The sequence below is a fragment of the Sparus aurata genome, chromosome 23 (genome assembly GCF_900880675.1).
Source record: "Sparus aurata chromosome 23, fSpaAur1.1, whole genome shotgun sequence".
Taxonomy (NCBI): domain Eukaryota; kingdom Metazoa; phylum Chordata; class Actinopteri; order Spariformes; family Sparidae; genus Sparus; species Sparus aurata.
In genome coordinates this window covers 14,856,805-14,881,049 of record NC_044209.1, presented here as the reverse complement: position 1 = coordinate 14,881,049, position 24,245 = coordinate 14,856,805, and the positions used below count along the sequence as shown (strand labels likewise).

General features: G+C 40.8%; 2 protein-coding genes across 3 annotated transcripts in view; both read left to right on the top strand.

Annotated features, from left to right (window-relative positions):
- Positions 1-1,284: 1,284 nt before the first annotated feature.
- On the top strand, positions 1,285-4,963 carry LOC115574944 (T-cell antigen CD7-like). 2 transcript variants are annotated; one of them, XM_030406644.1, is made up of 4 exons: positions 1,285-1,376; positions 2,411-2,743; positions 3,301-3,422; positions 4,348-4,963. In XM_030406644.1, the coding sequence occupies exons 1-4, from the start codon at positions 1,310-1,312 to the stop codon at positions 4,435-4,437; spliced, it is 612 nt and encodes a 203-aa protein (XP_030262504.1). In that variant the 5' UTR covers positions 1,285-1,309; the 3' UTR covers positions 4,438-4,963. The 2 variants fall into 2 exon arrangements, with proteins under 2 accessions (XP_030262504.1, XP_030262503.1); XM_030406643.1 differs by lacking the exon at positions 1,285-1,376 and adding an exon at positions 2,175-2,270.
- Positions 4,964-11,090: 6,127 nt separating this feature from the next.
- septin9a (septin 9a) overlaps positions 11,091-24,245 on the top strand; it is an 87,675-nt gene continuing 74,520 nt past the window's right edge. Inside the window, exons 1-2 of the mRNA XM_030407655.1 lie at positions 11,091-11,390; positions 22,141-22,203. Of these exons, the coding sequence (XP_030263515.1) occupies positions 11,369-11,390; positions 22,141-22,203 (85 nt within the window). The 5' untranslated portion in view covers positions 11,091-11,368. The remainder of the gene's footprint in view (positions 11,391-22,140; positions 22,204-24,245) is intronic.

Below are 24,245 nucleotides of genomic sequence, written 5' to 3'. Positions count from 1 at the left end.
TAGTAAGAAAAGCATGCTGGCTGGCATGCTGCAAAATGTGATTGGATGCAGCAGGACATCATGTTTTTCTTTTGGTATACTGGATTGACATGTATTGGGACATACTAAATCTTTTTCTGACATGCTAGACAGTATAGCAGTTCACATATTGGAACGCACTGATTGTTTCTTTGAAGATATTTGATGAATGGGATTTTTATGAACACTGAACACGTGTAGCAAAATTCCACCCACCTCCATTGTATTGGGAAAAGTACTAAAAATAATTGTTTGACGTCATACTTGGAGATGTGATGAGCGAGCGGCATGGTTTATCATCCTATGGATCTTAAATAGATCATTGGTTGGCATTTTCCCAGTATCTGTCCCAGTATGAATATATCCATGTATACTGTCGTATCCCAATTGGGCCACACTTAACATTAACCCCCTATTTAGCATTACATTACATGAACATTATATGGTTTGTAATACACTATAAAGTTGTTTTAGGCAGATTTAATGATAATGTACGTCTTTATTGATGTACAGTAATTGTCAGCAATTGTAACTTCTATGAATACATAATTTATAATTATGTTTTCATAGACACCTGTGTTACTGTATTGTCATCATGGCTGTTGACACACACATACATATATACAAATATACTTACATGAATATTGTTATATCTGATACAACTAGAGGCAGTGTTACATACTATTTGTTAAATGTTCATATAAGTGCTAAATGCATTTAAGCATTGTATGTCATTTCAATGGTTAACACTCTGACATGTTTGTTCTTGCTCCACTAGAGGGCAATACAAACACTGTAACACACTTCCACCCTCTGCTGAAGCTATACTTGTGACCTACTTTTGGTGTGACTATGTCCTGACACCATCTCCCTTTAGTTTCAAGCCTTGAAAAACACATCAACCCATGCTGTGCTGTCTTTCCCTGTGTCTGATGCTTCAGAGAGGTCGACTGAAGAACCAGTCTAGTGTTCAGCATCGCTGTCACTATGAGTTATCGGACCTCTGAGAAAAAAAAGGTTTTGAGACGGTAAAATAATGTGTTGATCTGTTATCAAGGTGATAAGACATATCATGTCCTGATATTGTTATTGTAGTGGATAATTCATATTAGAGCTGACAATCTCACATTGCGGTTTACTGTTTGCATAGGGGTGTCTGGAATAACCAGTTTTGCTGTAGTCACAAGTTGTGGGTCGCTCAAGAATCCTGGACTGAGGGCAAAACATTTTGAAGACACTTCCTCTTTAGGATTCATGTTCTAAAGAGGAAGTTATTATTCCTTTCATTATCATGTCTGCTGTCTGGTTGAAGGTCATAACCATCCTGTGTCTTTCCTGCACAGCCCTGAGTGGCACAGGTAAGACTGATTACATGTGGCAGCGAATTAAAGAAGTGTGTGTGTGTGTGTGTGTGTGTGTGTGTGTGTAGTGTATGATGTATATATGTTTGTTTTAAAAAGTACCTACAGCTCGTACTTGATTAGAAGTAGATATCTTGTTAAATTATTACTTTGATAAAAGTAAAAGTCACCCAGATGAATAGTACGCCAGTAAAAGCCTTAAAGTATCTGATATTAAATGAACTTAAATATCGAGAGTACAAGTAAAAGTTTCAAGTCCTATCTAACTAGTAAGTCAAACAAATTTAGTGGAGAGGAAGTATGAAAGGGCAGAAAATTCTCAATACTCAATGGTATTAGTTACATTCTTTCTGCAGATCGAGCACTCGTAGCTTTGATGCTTTAAGTACATGTGCTTCATGTAATTAGCTTTTTACATGCAGGACTTTTACTTCTTGTCGAGCATGTTTACATTGTTGTATCGATGCTGTTATTTAAGAAGATCTTCTAATGCCCAGCTGGTTTTTCAAGCACCCAACCAAAAAAAGGAACTGTGACTGCAGAACACCACACAAGCCCTCAAAATACCTCCTGATAAAATCTTGCCCGATGCTTCAGAGCAGGATAAAAGAAGCATTCTACTGTTCATCTTCACTTTTAGCGGTCGTGGTTTGACCTCAAAGAAAAAGCTGTTACACTATAAAGTTTTTGAGCCGACTGTATGATAACCATGTAAAACTCTCGCCCCCATCATACACCTTAATAGGTCACGTGTTGTTTTTTTGTAATCATCCTGGGTGATGTGGTTGAAAACACTCATCCATTTCCTACTGACAGTCACTGTCATCATGTCTGCTGTCTGGTTAAAGCTCGTAACTGTTCTTTGTTTCTGCTGCATAGCCCTGGGCACAGGTAAGGCTGATTACATTTGTAATGCCTAAGAGTGGAACAGATGTGTGTGTAAGGCAGGATGAATATACACAAAGCTTTATTAAATGTAAAATGAGATCAAACTGAGTAACTGTGAGAGATTCTGTGTCTTATCTACGTAGAGACCGGTGGTGTGCTATGGAAAAAACCTGGAGAACCCGTCACCATCCAGTGCAGAACCTTTTCGGACCAAGAGTCCCTTTCTTTGAAGAAAGGTCTCAAGGAGGAACACGACGTTTTGTTTAAAGAAGGAAACTCAGCAAAAGATACCATCGCCAAGGAATTCACAGGCAGACTGCAGTCACACGGCGAGTTCCCCAATGTGAGCATCCTCATCAAAAACTTGACCTCTGGTGACACGGGGCCCTACTGGTGCATTTACACAAAGTTTGACCCGAAGTCTGGTCAGTTGATTCAGATGAAAGGCACTGGATCTGTGCTCCTGGTGGTGACAGGTGAGCCTTTTTAATGTGTACAATCTCATAAACCCATCAGTTCTTACACTTCAACTTTTTTATCATTCCACTGGACAGAAGTTTCTTTTAAGTGCCAAATTAACAATAATGTATGTGTTATTAATGCACTGTAACAACAGGTTACAGGGGTAACTATTGTGCTATTGTGAGTATTAAGAGACTATCTGTATTCAGTCAAAGCAGGGATTTCACATATTACTGCAAAGTCTCAGACACAAACTAAAAACTAAGCTGTTATTGGCTCTACTTCTGTGACTTTTTATTCAGAGAAAATGTAAATATAAAAGTATCACATTCAGCTCCCCGACATTCTGCACATTTTGCCACCAATTCAAGTCGATGGCTGGTGCAGAAACTGTAAACTTCTGTTTTCATTTTGCAACTTCTCCAAAACAACTTTCTATAAGGAAGTAGGAAGAATTTCATTGTTCGATTTTCAATATCCCTCAGATTCCAGCGCCTCAGGCCAACAGTATGGTGGTGAAGGTAATGAAAACCCTTACAGCCTGAGATAAACACACTATACATTATTACAGATTCATCAGATTCGATGAAGCAGTGTGACCCAGCAAGTAACGAGCTGGTCCTGGTGTCTGTGGTGATCTCTGCTGCTGTCCTGCTTGGCATCATCATGGGCTTCTTCATATGGATCATCAAGGTACCCATGTGTTTCAGCAGTTCTGTGTGTATGTAGGTGTCTGTGTGTGAGTCTTCGTATGATTGTATTTTGCTATGACTCACTCACTAACCCTGATGGAAGCTGAACGGGGGCTGTTTCCATGTTCCTGTTATGCTCGGCAGTACCATACAACACATAGTACAAGCAGTTTATTTGAAAGTTGAGGATTATAGTCAGTGTAACTTTCACACGTTTCATTTAGTGCACTAATCATAATGGTTGCTGCGTGAGAGCAGAAAAATGATTGTGACACACACACACACCCACACACGCACACACACACATGCACACACACACGCACACACACACACACACACACACACACACACACACAGATATTGTGTTAAAAATATCACTTAAGTAAAAGTCAAAGTCACCCATGTGAATAGTACTTGAGTAAAAGTCTGAAGGTATCCAAAGTATTTTTTTTTTAGCAATAAATGAACTTAGATATCAAAGTAAAAGTGAATTATGTATATACTCTGCTTGTTGACCTGGCCAATCTGAAATCCAGGATTTATCAGATTATAGGAATCAGTGTTTTTTCATGCGATTGCTGATTAAACAAATTGATCATAAAAAGTGCTATTTTGGCTCTGATGCGGCATGCAATCTGCAAAGTAACTAGAAACTAAATGTATCAAATAAATGTAGTAAAAGTAAAATATTTGCCTTCAAAATGTAGTGGAATGGAAGTTTAAAGTAGTAGACAATGAAAACATTCAAGTCAAGTACAAACACCTTTTAATTGTACCTAAGTACTTTAATAAATGTACTTCATTACATTCCATCACCATTATATTCACTGTATATATTGTCACTTTATGACCTAAGAGACTCTGACCTTCTCATTGTGTAGTCCTACATCTTCTAACACGTTGATAACAACATCTTTTGTCACCAGACTAAGAGTTCGCGCCGCACAGCGAAACCAAGACGTGTCGCCAACAATGATGTTTATGAGGACATGCGTGGTGGAACACTCAGGCGCTGAAGATGTCAGCCTACAAGCCACCAACCTGAAACTCCATCTCTGCACCACTGAGGTGCAAGGGATGCATGTGAAGCAATGTAGCAACTCAGCTATGAACACACTCTGACATCTCCTCAGGCCTTGTGCGTGACTGGATGTATGTCAGTTAAAGACAGTTAAGACGATTAAGTCTATGAATTGCACAAATGTACATCATGGGGACAACTGCACTGCCGGTGGACAGCGTGGCACAATGTACCATGATACAAAACATGGCTCCATTTAAAAGTTGCAAAGAATCACAGATGTCAGTTTGTCTTGTCTAATGCTAAAAACCTAAACTGGACTTTGGCCCTGACTTGCGACCCTCTCATGTAGTTTAATGTAAATATGTTTAATTTCAGTCATTTCCTTTTTTAAAAAATCTTTAAAGGTTATTTACTAAAATGAATTCTGAATTCTGTAAAAGATAGATACTGTGTATTGTCAGAATGATAACTGTAATTTGCTGTCTGCATAAATAAATCTATATATTAAAAAAAAAAAACATCTTGACTGACTTCCGTCTTGCACAGGATCGAATAGAATAGATGTATATTGTCATTGCTTCAGAAACAACGAAACACAGTTAGCAGCTCTTCGTTTGGACAAATAAACATAAATATAAAACAAATACACATAAATATAAACAAGTATGGTGAAAAGTCTTAATTGGTGAAATACCAGGATTGCTCACCGATTAATCATCCAGTGGTTTATTCGTATCCACACCAGACGCAATGGACACAACACAGAACAAAAAAGCAAAAAAAAAAAAAAAACACCAAAATGATCTGAAGTCAATTAACATTTCAAGTTCAATTTTCTGTACACATAAATTAAAACAATTGCATATAAATGACGGACTTTCTTTTTAAATATGCATTTTTATTCATAAACCATAATTCCCAGGAGCAAAACTCCAACTTGCAGCTCTCAGTAAACCACCCAAATCTTATCTCTGAGTGTTGACTGTGATGACTGATTAGCAGCATTGTAGCATTGGGATTATGTAGAAATGTGAACAGGTCAGACAGGTGAGACTTATTCTTTTTTCATAATTAATGTCTGTGGTTCAGCCGCCGCAGCCCACATCCCAGTCACTGTGGTTTTTCACAGCAAATTATTTACTGTTCGACACGCTATTCTTTTATCATAACACAGGATTTATTCCAAATGAAAAGGAACGTTTGCTGTTGAACCTCAGACGAAGAAACAACTTTAGGTGTAACAGTACAATAATTTATTACCAGTGCCAAGTCGAGCTTAGTGCCTGTCTTCACTAATGCAAACACTTCAACTTCAAACACTGTAAATCAAAAAAAAGTTTAAAATTATATAAGTCAAGACAAGTTGCATCTCAGCTCAAGGCCGAAACGCTCTGTATGAGTCAACATTAAAATGTCACACCGAGAAAAACAAACCTCATCTCGCAGCAGATGCATGACAGAAGTGTTTACTTGTGCACTGTGTGCGTGTGGTCACAGGCTGTGACTTTCTGTTTCCTTCACAGATCCGCAAGAGGACCTAAGTGTGAATTGTGTGTTTACGGGTGATGGTGGGGCAAGTGTCAGAGTTAAGCGGTGCCAGTATGCAATATGTGTGTGAGTGTGTGTGTGTGTGAGTGTGTGTTTGTGTGTGTGTGTGTGTGTGTGTGTGCGGGGGGGGGGGGTTAGTGAAGAAGACCACTTAAAACGTCTCGCAAAAGGTCCAGCGAGGAGTGGAAAGTGTGCTGTTTGAAAGTGGTAGCACTCAAACAGAAACCGAGACCCTTCTTACAAGAAAAACAACATCGACATAAAGACGCCAAGAGTATCTACACCACAATGTCAGAGCTAATCTGAGGCTCAGCGTTTTAACTGAAATGTCCCATTTTGTGAAGTGCAGAAAATTGTGCAACTGGGGCAGTTTCCATAGCTCACCTGTCATAACTTGTTACAGGAAACACCAAATGATAAGGTACGTTGGAGCAAAAATACTCTACGACACTGTCGGAGATAATAATCTGTCACAGTTCCACATCAGCCACTGTGAGGAAATGCCATTTTTACTTTGAAGCCTCATTTACAGACAGTTTTGAACGTAACTTCTTAAAGGCCTCAGTATCAGGGTTCATAATCAACACACACACACACACACACATGCAAACAGGTGCTGTTGATCATTGATTAGGTAACGGCTCTTTAAATGTGGCTACATCACTCCCTCCCTCACGTTTTTTGAGCTTTTACAGAATTTGTCAGAAGGTGTTTTCTGTAATAGAGGTGGAAGCGGAAACTGTGACGCTCACAAGGTGCTTTTTTAGGTGTGGGTGGGTGTTGCATTAAAAAAAAGGTTTTGATTCAAAGTAACTAGTTTCAAAGTTCTGATCAGTGTTTTTCCATACAAGACATGCAATATTTTAAATGTCTGAGTATGTCTCTTCAAACCTTCGAACTGTGGCCTACTCAGTTCACAGGTGTTTTACTACAGTGACAGGATGTGGCTGTGGTCTTTTTTTTTTTTCAAAAAAGCATAGGTCAAATGCAAAAGCCAGTCTTTATAGGTAAAAAGTAACATCTGCCAAACTTTGTTTAGTTTATTTGTTTATTGCATATGACATCTTTCCCTTTTGATGAGGGTATATCAACATAATTATATCCACATACTTATTTTTCAGAGAAATTGTTTGGCTTTTGATAAAAGTTATGTGAACGGAAATGTTGTGATGTTGTAATGGTTTAGTGTGTAGGATCTAATGCTGTGTTCAGACCAAACATGAAGAAAATATTTGTGCTCCTTCAGCTTCTTATTTGTCCTGTCTCAGTACGAGTAGATGTGTTGTCATACAGCTCTGGGTGTCCCCAAACGGCCATGATTGGTGATCATTATCCTCACCTCCACTGTTGATCCCAATAGCCTCTAATTGAGCGTCTAATTGCGTCTTATCTTTGACTTTGTATGTAATCTGGTTGTGCGAAAAATTCCCGCCACCTTTGGTCTGAACACGGCATAAGCAGTCTATTTTCAGAAATGGAATATATTCACTCAAATATTTTCATCAGTGTATAATTGTTGTATTTTTGGTTACGTTGGAAGAAACCTTTTTTTTAAAAAAAAAAGCTGAAGAGGTCAATGTGTTTACTGGGGAAACTTCAGCTCACAATCCCCTTAATCACCCCTACACTGAGCCTGAGCACAGTTAGTCCATGCCGGCGTAGAAAATGCAGTGCTACCAAAAGGACCAATCACTGTTGCAGGGATGTGGGGTTACATTTCTGGTGAGGTGGAGGATGGATAGGGTTGGTTGTAACCTGCAACTTCACCACTACATGACACTAAATCCTACAAACTTAAACTTTGGTGAAGTCAAGTCCCACTATGCTAGCAGCCCCTGGCCTCCTGACTCACTGTTGTTAAAGCTGATTCCAACATTTTGTACCTAACAGTCACAATACACAGTTACAACGGCCTCGTACAAAGCCTAGTCTACACAACCTTTTGATGGATTGGAAAATAAGAGGACTTGGTGTGAATGCTAGCCATTGTGTTAAATCACGGGTAAGTATGTTGTTGGGTAACTGATTTGTTTACATAATACAAAACTGTAGAATGCTTTTTGGTCAACAGTATCATGCAACTTCCTCTTTCAGTGAACAATCAACAGATCTGATGTCTTGATTTAGCTGACGCAACGCTCTTCTTCCTACAAACCAAGATGCCTTTCTCCACTGAACATTGGACTTCATTCTCCTTGCCGTGAATGCTTCAAATACTGGATCCTTACTCTGCTATTTCATCATTTCGTGTTGTGATGGTAAGTGATGTGCTGCATGGAAATGTTTGGAACTGATCCCTTGTAAGTTGCAATAAGCACCCAGCTGAGTTTAGACTGGCTTTGGAAAAAAAAAAAAGCACAACATTAACTCATGTTGGGCTGACAATTTTATTGATATTTTCAAAGCAGTCAGGGGACTGTGTTAGTAATCCTGTAATGTAAGATGGGATCCAGGAGTCCTACAGTTATGTGGTCACCTCTTGCAACCACCACTGTTTGATACATCTGGAACCCAGAGACACCAAACCTCTGAATCAGCAGTCAGGAGATATTTGAAGGTCCTGATGAGGTTTCTGGCTGCTGCATTTTGAGCAGAGATTCATATCTGCTGGTGTTCCAGAATCCAGAGTATCCACCGTTGTGAGCCCTACAGAACACAAAGAAAACTGATTGAGCATCGTCTGCTCATTGCAACGAACTAAACTTCCTACAAAGGGCATTTTAAAGCTAGTTATATTTTAATTTTCTTATTCAGGTGCATAATACTTTTTATCATGATTTTTTGGAAGCTCAATTTATTTGTCACCATCGTTATTGATATTTATTCTTTGTGGCTGAGTCAAAGGCATCCAATCTTCTTATCAACCAGAAATAAAACACAAACACTCGCTCTCTGGTCGAGACACACTTTTGTCCCATTTCTGAGAAAAGAGATGACTCAGTTGATTTGTTTGCCACTTCCCTTGTCAACCTGCATCTTAATGTGCCTTTGAAGAGAAGCGACACATCCGGCGGCTTCAGTCTAACGTGACCATATGTACTTCTGTAAAGCGGACGCTACTCAGTCAGCTTGCGGAGTCTTTAGCCTTCTTCGTCTGTTACGCTACATTTTAGCATTTAAGATTGTCCTTTAATTGTCTCCTGTGGGTTGTAAATTATTTAGCAAAAGTTACACAGTCGTGCTTTAAAGTGCTAGTTAAGTACAAAGCAAAACAACAGGAGTCAATGATGACAACAAATCCTCACACCTCTGGTTCAACTTCATGTTTCCATATTTTTCTGGGTCAGACAGCCAGCACATCCACCCACAGATGTCACTGCATATGTTTTTCTTTTTAAATTTAAATATCAACACATCAGCAAGTCAAGTTACTGAAAAACACTGTCATCGTGTTTTTCCTGTTAGAAAACTCAATGAAGTTCCAAGAAGCACCCAGTGGGTGACTCACTCACAGATTTTATATTTCATGTTAAAGTTTTAAAGAGGAAAGGGGTATAAATCATTATGTGACCGCTGGCAGAGTCATTTGAGACCTCTGATAATGTCCTAAAATCATGGTATCTTAATTTCTGAATGAATTTGAGGGACAAAGATGCTTTCAATCTACTGTGTGTGTGTGTGTGTGTGTGTGTGTGTGTGTGTGTGTGTGTGCGCGCGTGTGTGTGTGTGTGTGTGTGCGTGCTTGTGTGTGTGTGTCTGTGTGTGTGTGTGTCTGTGTAAATTTGTATTTTTCCACTACATGTATGTATGTGACCACTTTAGTTACCGGTTACTTTGAAGGTTGTGTGCAAACATATCTCATGTTAGGGTTGGGTCTAGCCCACAACCCATAGTATACAGTATTTACATATAGTACAGTACAGTACAAGTTCATTTACACAAGTATTGTAATTCAGTAAAACTTTGAGGTCAATGCAATTTATTTGAGTATTCTCCATTTTCGGTTACTTTACATTTCTTCTCCACTACATTTTGGAGGCAAATATTGTACTTTTTACTCATTACATTAATAAAATAAACTTTAACTACTTGTTAAGTTGCACCAGAGCCAAATAAGTACATGTTTAAATCAATTTATTTCATCCACAATCTGGAAAAAACACTGATTCTGATAATCAGAAAAATGCTGAATGTTGGCTCTGATAGTTGGCAGCCACACCACAGTATGCGGGACATGCAAACAAGTAGATATATGTATAATTTGCTTTTACTTTTGATACTTACAAACATGTAATACCAAATACTGTAAGACTATTGCTCAAGCACTATTTGTAAAAGTGACTTTCATGTATACCAAAGTGATATTTTAGCACGATATCATTACTTTTACTCGAGTATGACTCCTGGGTAGCTACCTTTGTACCCTGGTATAAACAGACACAGACCAGTGATCAGAGTGTGGAGGGAGGAAGAGGAGGAGACCGGCTGCAGCCACAAGAGGTCTCTGCAGCTCTGAACTGCAGCTGTTTGTGTCAAGACGTGCGTTCAGCTCCTCTGAACATGAAGCAGGGTTGGCACAGTTTGACACGCGGAATTTTCAAAGGTTAAAGGGCAGAGCTTAATGCTCTAATGGATGGATGTGGGCTACCTCAACACGTGGCCCCTCCCAGCCACAAAGTTTATACACAAACAAATTACTAGCACACACACACACACACACACAGGCGCAAGACCTCGCAATATAACCCACATATGTTGGTGTGTGGGCAACGGCACGAGGCCCTTAATAAATTATGCTCTTATACACACACACACACACACACACACACGCAGTCATTTTTCTTTGTTTCATTTGAATGTGTGTTATGTCTGATAACCTATTGGTTGACTGTTATCCTGCAAACGCGCGCGCATGCTCGGTTGATGTTGCGCAACATACCTGGAGGATTACTGAGCCGTCCAGTTTGATTAATTTGTTTCAGACAGTTCTCTTCAAACCACAGCCCCACAGCAAACATCACTTAAACCCATCTCAAAGCCTCCATATGTTAAAGCCCCCGCACTGACTGTAAACCACTCCCGCTCCTGGACTGGGCGTGCGTCAGGAACGCAGGTGTGAGTGTATCCATTCCTAACAGACTGTCTCCCCAAGTGGCTCACGCAGGGAAATTAAGACCGGAATAAGTTCAGGAAGTTCAATAAGAAGTGTGTTTACCTGCGCCAAGGTGCGTTTAGAAAGCTGACCGTCCAGGAGAGGCACACAGAGATAGAGGGGGAGAGAGAGAAAAAGAGAGAGAGAAAGGGGGGAGCGCACAGAAAGACACAATCTGGAAAAGTTTCGGATGCAAACGTCTCCTTGACGCACACTGAGGAACCGGAGCGACTCATTAACTCTTACCACTGAACGACTAAGAGAAGACACATCCTCGTCAACCATGAAGAAAGCTTCATATCCAAGTAAGTGTGTTCCTTTTGGATAAAAGAAGGTAAAACGTGTATTTTCTTATCACCAGGCTGTAGTTGGAGCCTAATTTTAGAAAAAGAAAGTACATGTGTGCTGCATGAGTGAGAGAGGACTGGAAACACAGGTAGAGGATTAAAAAAAATCCAGTTTCAGCAGCATTGACTGTGAAAACGTTCTTCATCACTGGCCCTCCACATATGTGAACTTTTCAAACTTATTCTTTTGAATGTTTGGCCCACACATGGATCTGTGGGTGTGGTTGTAAACCAATTCTGGCTGGTTTGGACTCCACTATGACATCATGGCAGAGAGGTGGCACACAGAGCTGAGCTCATTCTTCTATATGTCTTCAGGCAAAATATGAGTTGCTTTCATGCGCTGAAGAACACAACGAAGAAGAGAGTTAAGTGTACCACAGAAAACAAGGATTCATTACAGTTGGTTTAAGTATACTGTTTACTCCAGTCATGACACAGTTACCTTATTAATCTCTTTTGATTGTCAGTTTTATGGTGCAGTTCATTCACTCCTCCCACACTTATGCCCTGAGGGGTGATTTGATTTATGCATCTGCTTCAAACACAGGCCTACTGGTTTAGGTTATTCTGGCACTGGCTGTGCTGATATTGACTGATACTGATTATATGTATGTTGTTTTAGTATGAACATTTTATTCGATAATTTTTTTTAAGGATGCACGATATGGATGTTGTTCAGCTGATACTGATAACTGATAATAAAGTGTTTGTCATGGCGGTTGCCCATAAGATAACCGATTATTTCAGAGTTCTGTACTCAGTACCCGTGCTTTCTGCACAGCTAAGGGTGAGAATGACGTAAATGTCCACCGCTACGACAATGACATGTGTGGCTCTCTGGTCTAAACTGTGTGGCTCTGCCCAGATGCAGCAGCTTGATGTCTTGAGTGTGACATCAGCACTTGGAAAGTCAATGAAAGCAATTTGGCATGTAGACTAGAATTTTATAAATGCCAATACATAGCCGATTAATATGAAATTCCCAATATCAAGCAGATAACTCGTCCAATATGGATCATGCATCACAATTTCTTTTAGCAGCTATTTACAACTAACCTTGTGTGGGAACCCTGGTGGACTGATCCTTTGGTAAAACATGAACAAGTACCCACAGAGAATGGATGCCATAGACCTTTCTTTTATTATCTATTAACTCAAAAAAACATAAATGTCACCTTGCCGTTGATGGATATTGTCTACCTGTGCAGTAAAGGGTCTGTTATGTTGCGAACAGGTGCACAGGACACTGCTGGGAAGTCTCACGGTCCTGTTTCGGGGTTAATTAATCAGGTGGAATTGGATTGTTGACTCGCCGATACCTGATTGAGCATTTTAGGCTCGATCAGAGGAGGCTGATACAGTCCGATGCTTGTATCATTATCTGAACATCCCTAGTTGTCTGGGTATTTGACAGCTTGCAGCTCATCAAAGACCTCGGAGGATTGTATTGTGGTAAGGTCAATTGTTGCTGCCTTGCTCAAAGACACCCTAGCAGAGAAATGATTGTTGCCTTGAGGCTTGAAACAAAGCTGTTTTGAAGGACAGTGTCACTAACCACAGCAATCAGTCCATCACTGTTGTGTACTCTGTCTTCCCTCCTTCCACCAACTCCTCCTGCTTACGATCACTTCCATCTTTCTTCCAAGCCTCCTCAGCCCCCTTTTCTCTTCCCCTCTAAGCTCCAGCTCAGTCCAGTGTACACAACCATATCCCGCGGAATGCCGGCTTTCCCGGCTCCACTTCCCCGAGTCTTTGTGCAATGGAGCGTCCGATGGATTTCCATCATGTTGGGTCATGCCACCTCTCCTCCTCCTGTGTGTGTGTGTGTGTGTGTGTGTGCGTGTGCGTGTGTGTGTGTGTGTGTTTTCCCCCTCTGCCGTGCGACGTGTGCGGAGCTGTCACATTCTTTGTCAGCGCATCACTCGGGGGAATTGTCTAATAACAAAGAGTGTGTGTGTATGTGTTGTGGAAGGCCCTCCTCTCTAACTTGTAGGGGTGTTTAGACAAGCATCAGAGATGTGAAGGGATGACTTTAAGAGAGGAAGGTCGGCTTATGTTTTGTACGCAAGTGCCCTTGCACACACAGACCTGCAATTTGAGTTTCAGACCTCGTGGATAGAAACGTGTGTATATGTCATGTTTTGGGGGTAGGAGAGGATGTTCATATGAATACATGTGTGTATGTGCCCCTGTGTTCACTCATGCTCAACCTTGCTCGTGGAGCCAATCCCCGCCTTGTACACCACTCCCTCAAGTTGTCTGGATCAATGAGTAACTTGTACGAATAACAGCCCACTCCAACGCACACACAAAGTTTGGAATTATTTTCCAAGTTCAGTCCACCTGGTATGCGCATTTATGTCCTGGCGCTCATACACACCTAATTCTACTCGTGCCTGTGTGACCATTGCCTCGCTCTGTGCCGCATGACGGCTTCTAGCCTGTTTATATTGGACAGTCAGCGCAGCTTTGATACAGAGCCTAAAGCTATTGTTAAATGGTAACTTTAAAGTCAGGCTATAAACTGTGTTGAGACATATTTGCCCTGTCATCTAGCAGAGCATGCCGCAGATGGTCTAACCTTCAATTTGGCTTCCTAGAAGCCTGTGAATAATAGACTAATAAGGTATTGGAACACGTCGACGTGCACGTACAGTTCTCGGGTTTGTATGATCTGACTGTGTAGTCACATGCTCCTCTGACGGTCCCATTTCCTGACTCGGGAAATCGTTCCTCTGAATTCATGAGGATTGAGGTGTTAACATGGATCCCATTGGATTTATACTAAGACCTGCCCTACCCTGCCTATGATTGGTTGGTTGTGTTCATGTCGCTTGACTCAAACTTATAAAAGCTCTGGTTGTTTCTATTATTCTTGTGGTCCTGATACTGCAGTTTAGGAGCTGAAGTTTCCCAGGTTAACACATTGACCTCTTCAGCCTCTCTCTCTGTCTTCTAGTGCTCCATTTGTGGTCAATCGTGCTTATGGGCACTCTTCGCTCCCAGAGTGAACTATAGAGCCACAGAAGAATCTTCTTCTGTCAGAAGAGTTCACAATATTGTATAAGTGGCATGACACTCAATCAAGCCCTTTGTCTAGTTCTTAAGAAGCAGGCTATTGACCACAAACCTCTCTGGTTGTGTACAGGTTGAATGCACTTATCAATTGCCTCACCTCTTTGTACTACAACACAGAGTCATAGATACACTCTGGAATGTGGAGTTCCCCTGATTGCAGGAGACCTACAGTCTATGCCGTGTATGGTCCTCCCCTCTCAGCCGTGTGGAGCCTGCTCTGAAGTGTCCACTCCGCTCTGTGTTTATTATCTGCAGCCAAGAATGCACCTCTGTGATGCTGGCTGCTGTGGGTGTCAACTGATACAACAGAGTGCCTGTACTGTAGGCCTGAGGCCAGGAGAGAGCCTGTAAAAAAGATAATAGCAGGCTCACATTTGTTCTTATGTGTGGTCGAACATGTGCTCTGACATCTAGATGTGGGTATTAGAATGATAAAGTGCATGCACGGGTGCAAACAGCTGTGATAATTGAAAAACTTACCTTAAAGTTCAAGTTCACCGCACGGTCATCAGATTAATTTATACACCTGATTAGAAAGATTGTAACACTGCTCTGTTGGCCACAGGGACAGAGCCCCTGCAAGAAACAACAACTCTGCTGTTTGGCAGGATAAACCGTGTCCTGTCGTGACATGAATAAATATTTTATTGCAACTAGCAATCACTTTAAGTGTTAGTGATTCATATCTGTTCAGAGAGCAGATAGCACTCCCGAATTAGCAAGACAATGCATGTTAGCTGCACATGAGCCAATGCTGTTGGCAGCGTACAAAGTCTTGATCTCACATAAAGCAACAATGCGTTCAAGACACACTCTCTTTACAACATTATAACCACCTGGGAGTTGAATGAATGAACATTATCTGTCCCGGGTGAACTCGTGCTTTAATTTCAGTTTCAGTTTGATCAGCTTTATTATTACATGATAATTCAGTGGTTAAGTAATAAAGTTTCAATGCACGTATACAATCCCACGCATATGAACAAGCATGTACATGAGTTTCAAATTTGGCCTCCATGCAAACATTGAGACCCCTGCTAAAACAGATGTTAAAACTCTTAAAATCGCTTGTCAACCTCAAATGTCTTTCTTTCTGAACATGCACATAGATCCAGCTGCTCACCCCCCACTTGTTCACCTGTGACATACAGTAACTACATGTTTCCTGGGGGAGTTTCAACCCATAAAGCTCTATTGACTACTTAACCGACTCCGAGGGTTTTAACAGCCTCACAAGAAGGAAGGCTGATCCTTATCTGCCACACCAGTATTGTTTTATAGACTGCCGTGGTATCCTGTCTAACCCTGGCTAAAAACACTTTTTTATATATCTGAGCCCGTGTTTGCATTGTGAAGAGTACAGAGAGGTGACTGTGTGTTTGGCAAAGTGGTGCTGGTTTCCAATGAGCGTGCTGAGTGAGGAATAGGTTTGCGTTGAAAGCGCGGAGGTAGGAAAAGGTGTTGCCGGTTCATACCTTTGGCGCCAGAACAACGGCTATTCATTTGGGAGGAGTGCAGATCAGGGTCATGGCCAATGTCTTTCCTCAGCTACGTGTGTGAACACATGTGTGTATGAGTCTGTTCGGTGTGTTCAATGTGGTCCCTTCTCATTAAGAATGCATCCAGGTAAAGGATTATCTGGGCTGTGAAAACAATCTTGAAAAATGGTCCTCTAATCACTCAGTGTGTCTTGCTTTCTTTCTTTTTTTCACTCATTCTCTTTCTCTCCACCCACCCATCCGATCCTCACTCTTTCACAGGCAGAGTTGTGAAACGCTGTGTCTGCAGCATACCCCATACATGTGTAATGAGGGCCATAAAAACACAATGGAACAAATGAATAGAGACGTTGAGGGTGGGTGAGCAGAGAGACAGAGGAGGGATTAGTGATGAATCACATTATGATTCTGACTGTAAACAAATTGCTCAAGAATTGATATTGTCCATCAAATGTCCATCTTTACACTCTGTAGTATCCAATTCAGAGTGAAACTACTTACAGCACTAGTGCTGCAGTCTCTTGGAATCTCTTGCAACACAACCTAACACTGAATTCTCTCAAATTACTTCTTAAGCTTCCTAACCCTTTTCTTGATAACCATCCACTCTTGGCACTATTCTAACTGGTGGGAGGCGATATGGTTGTGAGTTAGATTCATATTAAAATTTCTTGGAACACTCAAAAATGGCTTTTCAGAGTTGTAGGGAGATAAAGACACGAGCTGGACTGTTGATATAGTATGTGTTTAAGCATATAACAAGATATAAATTAGGGACAGAGGTTCCAAACTTGTAAAAAGAATTGTTGTATCTGTTTCATCTAAATGTCTTTAATCTAAAAAAAACCCTTTGCATTTGCATTTGAATTTTAGATTTGCGTCTTAAACATACAGTTATAACACAGTTAATATATATAATATCTTGATGTATTAGAATTTAGAATAATAATAATTAAAGTAAACATATGATATATATTTGTAGGTTCTTATTGTATTTTGGGTTACTACTGGAATAGGTTTACATGATTTAATGCTCAAGAATTACTTTTACATGTGCAAGAATCAATATTAACATTGAAAGAAAAAAGCGTAATAGGTCTCCTTTAATTAAATAAAATAACCACACAGTATGCATGTTTTTGGCAAATCCAGTGTTCAAATATGACACAAAAATGTATTTTACTACTGCACTGATTCTCTGTCAAATCTAAAAAATCTTACAAAGCTTGATTCATTAAAAAATAAATAAATAAATAAATAAATAAATGAATAATAAAGCATATTTAGGTGGCTGATTTCTATGAGTAGGTGCAAAAGTGGACTGTTGGATCATGGCGGCGGTAAGCGCTCTACTGAGTGCCGCTCTCCTCAACAATACCTGCCACAGAAATGATTAATGTTCCAATGAAAACACCACCCAGCCCTAAAGGAAAAAGAGGAAGTAATACACTCTAAAAAAGGAGCGAAAGAAACAAGGAAGGTAAAGCTCCTTCACCTCCTCTGCCCTCCCGCATGCACAAGACACAGTGTTGCCTCCTTTCGCAAACAGAAATCTCGGATAGCGGTGTGTGCTAAAGACACTCAGAAAGCATCGTAGTGTATGTTTAATACATCAATCCGGCCTTGTATGTGTATCTGTTTGCACGTCCTCATTCACGTCTCTGTGTGATTGCTCTTGTGTTTCAAGCATGTTAAAGTGCTGCACTCTCTGCCCCGTGTTTATCTTCTCTAGTCATCTGAGACCAATAACTTATCAGCTGACATGTTTGTCCAGGCATAGCCATGCACTTGACCGGTCATGTTACAATTGACATCAATCAGTTGAGGCCTATAGTAAATACACAGGCAGCCATACATTTACTCTGGTCCTCAATATGAGCCGCAGCTTCACTCAAAGTAGGCTTTTTTTTTTTTTACCATTATCATAAACACTAGTTTCATTCTTTTCATGTATCATGTGCACGTAATGACCTCTGTTGAACATACCAGTGTCATAAGGCAAATATGACTTCAGAAGATTACAAAAACCCTTGAAGTGGAAAAAGACATGGATCGTAGTGTCGGGAGACTTTTTACGAAACCTGTTCAAGCAATGATATGTGGTGTGCTGTGTGTGTATGTGTGTGTGTGTGTTTAAGGCCTCAGACAAGACTGAGCAGGTGAGCACCGCCACAGACTCAGGACATAAGACGCACACACACACACACACACACACACACACACACACAGAGTTTTGTGCCAACATACAGTTTAACTTTGCAGGTGTCACTGCTCTAGTTTATATTTAAGCTCACTGCGATTAGCTATTGCATATTTGTTTAATGTCTGTCAGCAGTTTGCCTTAATTTTAAACCACACAGCAGCTACTGGCTGTGCTGAATTATATCACCTCAATGCCAAATGTCCTCACATCAACACAACTTTGTGGTGGTGTTACAACTTCTGTGGTATCCGTCTTTGTTGCAATGATAAACTTTCCCCGCTCTGTTTGAGCGCTTTGTGTTGTAAGGGTGTGTGTATTTGTGTGTGTGTGTATTTGTGTGTGTGTGTGTTCACCTCACCTCTCTCAAGTTGTGCTCCCAGCCAGTAGAGTAAATAGGTACAGGCATGCTTTTTGGCTGCAAGGCTCGAAAGACTTGACTCGGTCTGTTTGTTCTGTTTTTCCATACACTTAAAGCTCTAAAACACACGTAGATGTGCACACACTCACATAATAGACTGATGATGTGATCACTTGGCCCATGGCAGATTAATGATCTGCACTTAGAGCAAGAAAGAGGGTCGACTCTTTGACTGCTGCACCTTTGACAGCCTGAGCGCCCAGTTAGTGATTTAAAAAGTCTAAAAAAGTGGGTCAGCACTTCCTCTCTGAATCAACAATGTAGCCTTTTACCAACGTTTAAGTCAACATTAGATTAACATTTACTTTTTACATGAGCAGCATTTCCTCCACTATGCAGGTTGACACAGGTCTCCTTAGTTAAATCTGTTATTTGCTGCACAAGTAGTTGAAAATCTGTATTAACCAGTTTTGCAGGTGATCAGAAATTGTTCCATAGCAGAACAGGGACTTTTGAATGTTTTTTAAAATATATATATGATTGTTTCCCTCTGCGCAGGCATTTTGTTTCCATGTTGTCTTTCTGTGGCTTTTTATTACATCTGCCATCCATTCGCACTCAAGGATGAACTGATCAGAATTTGGTGGTTAAACGTAAAACCTCGCACATCACGTTTCTGTCCATAACTCAAGAATTGATAGGCTAATTAGACAAACTGTCCCTCATATGACTAATACCATAAAATCATGTTCTGCAAAATGACTTTACATTGCACCATGTGGTCAAGCTCTGTGTCAGTCCTCTGTACTCCACGCGAGAAAACTTCCATTTCACCAAAAACAGATAATACCGTTTATTAAATTCCTTCACTACATTTGTTCTATGAGTCTGGACAGACATGGATGTAAACTGCAACTTGACTCATAGCGAAGGCCTAAAAACTGTTAGTCTGTTTCAGTGCCGGGACAAGGTGCAAGCTACTCTTGACAGGTCATTCTGACCTGGGAACGTAGACTCTGTCCGGCTAATTTTACTCCAATTCTCTTATCTGTACATGGCATAAATTCAAAATATTGAGAGTATCTCCTATTTTTAAAGCATCCAGCCTCTTCTTGCAATTTCTATTTACAATCTTTCCTACTGCAAACCACGTAGAGAAGAAAGTAATGTGACTGTAACACATTACCAAAACTCTGCTGTCTCAGCTGGAATGATTACCATGAGATGTTGGCGTTCTTCCCTCTTAAGGTTTGGATTAGGCTTGAAAAGACCTAGTGGTGGAGTGAAAGGCAGCTTGAGGGAAATACTGGCTCCTTTATCATCTGCGCACAGCTGGTCAATCACAAGGTGAAGTTGGGTTAAATGTCGGATTTACAGTTTCTGACAGTTACATAAAGTGTCAGACACAGACCTTCCCAATTCCCATGCCATAACATTTGGGGGGTGATGTGTTTTTTTTGAAGCTGTCAACCATCTGACAAGCAGTTCTGATGAAGCCTACGTGCATCGTAACCTCAAGACCACATTCAAGATGCAGCGGAGTAAGCTGAGTTTAAGCTTCATTCATTTGGTCTCACCTGTTGCAAGGATTGCCTGTCTCTCAGGTCTGGTAGTGGCAGAAATAGTAGGATACAGATCTCTGTCTGTGGCGCGAGACATAGGGGTTTCATGCCAGAACAAAGGAGTTTGTACAGTCAGGCAGACACAGAGGAAAGCAAGTACTGAACATGACATCATCACTTGCAGTAGTTTAATTTATTGACTCTCATCTCTCAATGAGGGAGACTTCTTTCTCTCTGTCGCTCTTTCTCTCTCTCTCTCTCTCACACACACACACACGCACACACTCTCATGGATTACAAAAGCTTTAGTCATGTCTTCCGGTCATACAGTGGCACATTCACTCCCTCTCTCTCGGACCAGCTGTCTTTGTGTTAAAACCAGTAACAACACAGGCAGCAAACCACTATGTTTGCTGGCTTTATTGGCAGAAAATGAATGTCGCATTGCACACCGATCTGCGGTGGGAAGTATTTCTAGGAACTTTAAAAACAGGATGGGGTGACTGACTCAGACGCCACCGGATGATTACCTTATCTGAACAGCCCTGAAGGGGTTGATGCAGGAGAGGAACGGAGCGGGGGGGAAGTAAAGGGAAGAAAGGAACGAACATGTGGTTGACCTCAGAGAGTCGCAGCTTCTAGATATTATGCGATCACCTCCTGCAGGGAGCTCAGCTAATCACTTCACTGTTTTACCAAGCCATTCTAAATGAATATTGCCTTTAAGTGTTAAAGGGCACAGTCACAGAAAACATTTACTCATACACTTTCCAGAAAATAGACATCACCGTTTTTCTAATGTAGTTTAATCACCCATCTGAAGAGACCGCAACAGTCGTGTCCCTGTTTGGCTCATTCCCCTCTCATGCAACGGCTGGTGATTCAGCAGAACTGAACACACGTATTCACACACAGACACACAGCCACACACACACAAGAGCTGATCAATGAGAGATTACTCGGGGCATTCCACTTGTGTCAGGAACCGGAGCGTCAGCCAAGAGGAAGTGGCATTCCTCTGATTCCTAAACCAGCCAGCCAGTTTTATGGAGGACCTGGCTGTTGGCACTAGGAGCTGTTAGGGGAACACGAATGAGGATGCCAACCATTTGTTTTACAAAATCTGGGCACGGACCAGAACTTTAACTGTATCAGGCAGACGAGGTCAACATATCCTCGTTTGCTTCCTGCAACTTTTACTCCTTTAAAAAGACAAAATCGTTACCTTGGCTTATTTACAACATTTCCCCTGCAGAGTTCAGATTTTTCTTTACTTTTATTGACCTTTATGTGATTAGCACTTGCAGGTTTTATATCAACCTACCTGCTTGTGTTTAGTCGTGCTTTGTCGCTTCCTTTCTTCCTTTAAATGATTTGTTATATCCTGACATTTACTTATAGTGCCCCTCATACAGTATATAACCATGTTTATTTCTCGGGCACTTTTTGGTCAGTTAATTACAAGGTGACATGATGCATTTTGTTCCACATGCAAGTTTGGTCAGAGTTATTTCCACATCATGCACACAATTATAAAAACAACCCACAAATGAAATTGAGAAAAACATTTCTGGCCGTCCTTCGGCAGCCGAATTTCTCGGTGGTCAAACAATGAAAGCCCATCTTTCAAACATCGGCTGACTTTGTTTTTCCGCATGACAGCTGTAGATTATTTGGCCTCATAGAAAATGTGAAGTTTCCGCTTGGTGCTTACACATGTTTTGTCAAATTGTTAGGATTTAGCTGATGCTCCGATCCAGAGCATTAGCAACGTTAGCAGACAGTCAAAATCCCAACCTGGTGATATGAAAACTTAGAACTGTGGTCAGTTACGTTTTTTTTTAATTATTATGTTCCTAAGCATGTCTAACAGTCCTTTTCCAATTCTGTGCCTCTTGTTGATGAAGTGTCATGTCATGGGACATCTGTTTGTTTTTGTGCAGTTTCTCTTGACTGTCCAGTTGATTTAACTGATGTTTTCTTCTGTTCTTGTCCCCATTTACAGTGAGATCAGCCAGTGCTCGGGCGAGGAGAACAGAAAGAGAGGCATCTGGCATCACCAGTCCCAGTAAGTAGACAGCACTACTGTCATTTTTTGTTTTTTTGACAAACATTTAATGCATCTGAAAAACTTCATCTCACAGGTCGTGTAACCGTCACCCATCTATATTGAGTCATTGTCAAAGTCTACCGTGCCTTTTCCAGGTTTCATTTAATCACTCACTATTCCTGTTAAGTGTTACGTAAGTCACTGTCACTGACCTCCAGCTGAGGGTGAGATAACACTGAGGGCAGAGCAGGTAATGTTTCCTGTCCAGACAGAGGTAAACAGCAGACGACAGACACAGTGATACACAGCAGTAGAGTTTCATGGACAGAGGGATGGCAGAATGTGTTACAAAGAACTGAAGACATTTGTGTTTTGGTGCTGATGGCTGCGTGACTGTATCCATGTCGGTTTAAGTATGTGTTTTGTTAGTCTGTGTGTTTATACATTTGAGCTTCTTTCTTGTCTACAGTTCCAGATATTGAGGAAACGTTGATCATAATTATTAAAAAGCTATCAATTAGGTATACTAGTGGACTTTTGGAAAATTTGAAAATTAATTTGAACTAAAGACCTATAAAGCTCACATAATTAAAGGGATATTCCGGTGTAAGTTTAATCCATGGTCTAACACATCGTGAAACTGTGTTAGACCCCCTCTCAAGAGATAAAGTTTGCAGACCGCTAGCTAACATAGTTTTAGCATCCTCAGAAATGGCCGCGTGACAACAATACACTGCAGTAAATGGGTCCAAATATAAAACCGCCATCAAAAAGCCACAAATAATGCTCAGAACAGCACCAAACTTCAGCAACATTAGAAATAGGGTCCCAGCACATATTTCGATGCATCAAACATTTGATATAGTTGCTGTATTTGTCGGAAAAGATCAACGAAACTCACCACCCGAGAAGCCTTCCTTGTTGTGGGGAAGCCCTGTGAGTCGATTACCGAGTGCAGTAGAGTCCCGCAGTAATGATCATCATTGAGCTGCGGAACTCTACTGCACTCGGCAATCCACTAACAGGGCTTCCCCACAACGAGCCTGCAGCTGGAGAGGTGAGTTTTGTTAATCTATTCCGACAAATCTGGCAATGATATCAAATGTTTGATACCTCGAAATATGTGCTGGGACCCTGTTTCTAATGTTGCTGAAGTTTGGTGCTGTTCTGAGTATTATTCGTGGCTTTTTGATGGCGGTTTTATATTTGGACCCATTTACTGCAATGTATTATTGTTGTGCGGTCGTTTCTGACGATGCTAAAACTACGTAAGCTAGCAGTCTGCAAGCTTTATCTCTCGAGAGGGAGTCTAACACAGTTTCAAGGTATGTTAGACCATGGATTAAATTTACATTAAACCCTATTGTTTAATATCCCTTTAAGGGAGAAGCAATCTCTATATAATGATATATAATGATTTTTTTTTTTGCGTGTCTATTTAATAATATTAATGCACTTAATTTAGGTTTGTGCAATAAGTGACATTTCAAAACATGCGAAAAAACTGCAGATGAAAACTATCACACTTTTGTCTTTGTACGTTCGCATGCAAATGTGCGTGTGTGCGTGGGGCTAATCCACAGTATTGGTATGTAGGCTGAAGCTGCGGCTCACCACTGAGACGCCTTATGCAGCATCAGCACATAAAGAGGAGGGGGACAGAAGAGAGGACGGGGACTAAAGCTCACACACACACACACACACACACACACACACACACACACACACACTCTCTAGGTTTATTCTGTAGACCGTACGTGTCGTTCAGGCGCCTGTTTCCATCAAATCTGCAGCATGCAAGCCTAGACTTGCAACAAACACACTTGCATTTCCTGTTCATTTTGACTCCTTTAACTAAATTACATGAGCATTCAAGAGGACCCAGACATTATCTCTTTTGTGAAACAGTGCATGGTGTTTATATTCTATGGGAGGTCAGTACAATACAAAAGTACATTTTGGTAACAACCTAGGACAGCAATGTGCGCTCAATATGTTTTTTTATTGTTAGATTTTATCGAGCGTGAATACTTTCTACTCAACAGTCTAGTCTATAGAAG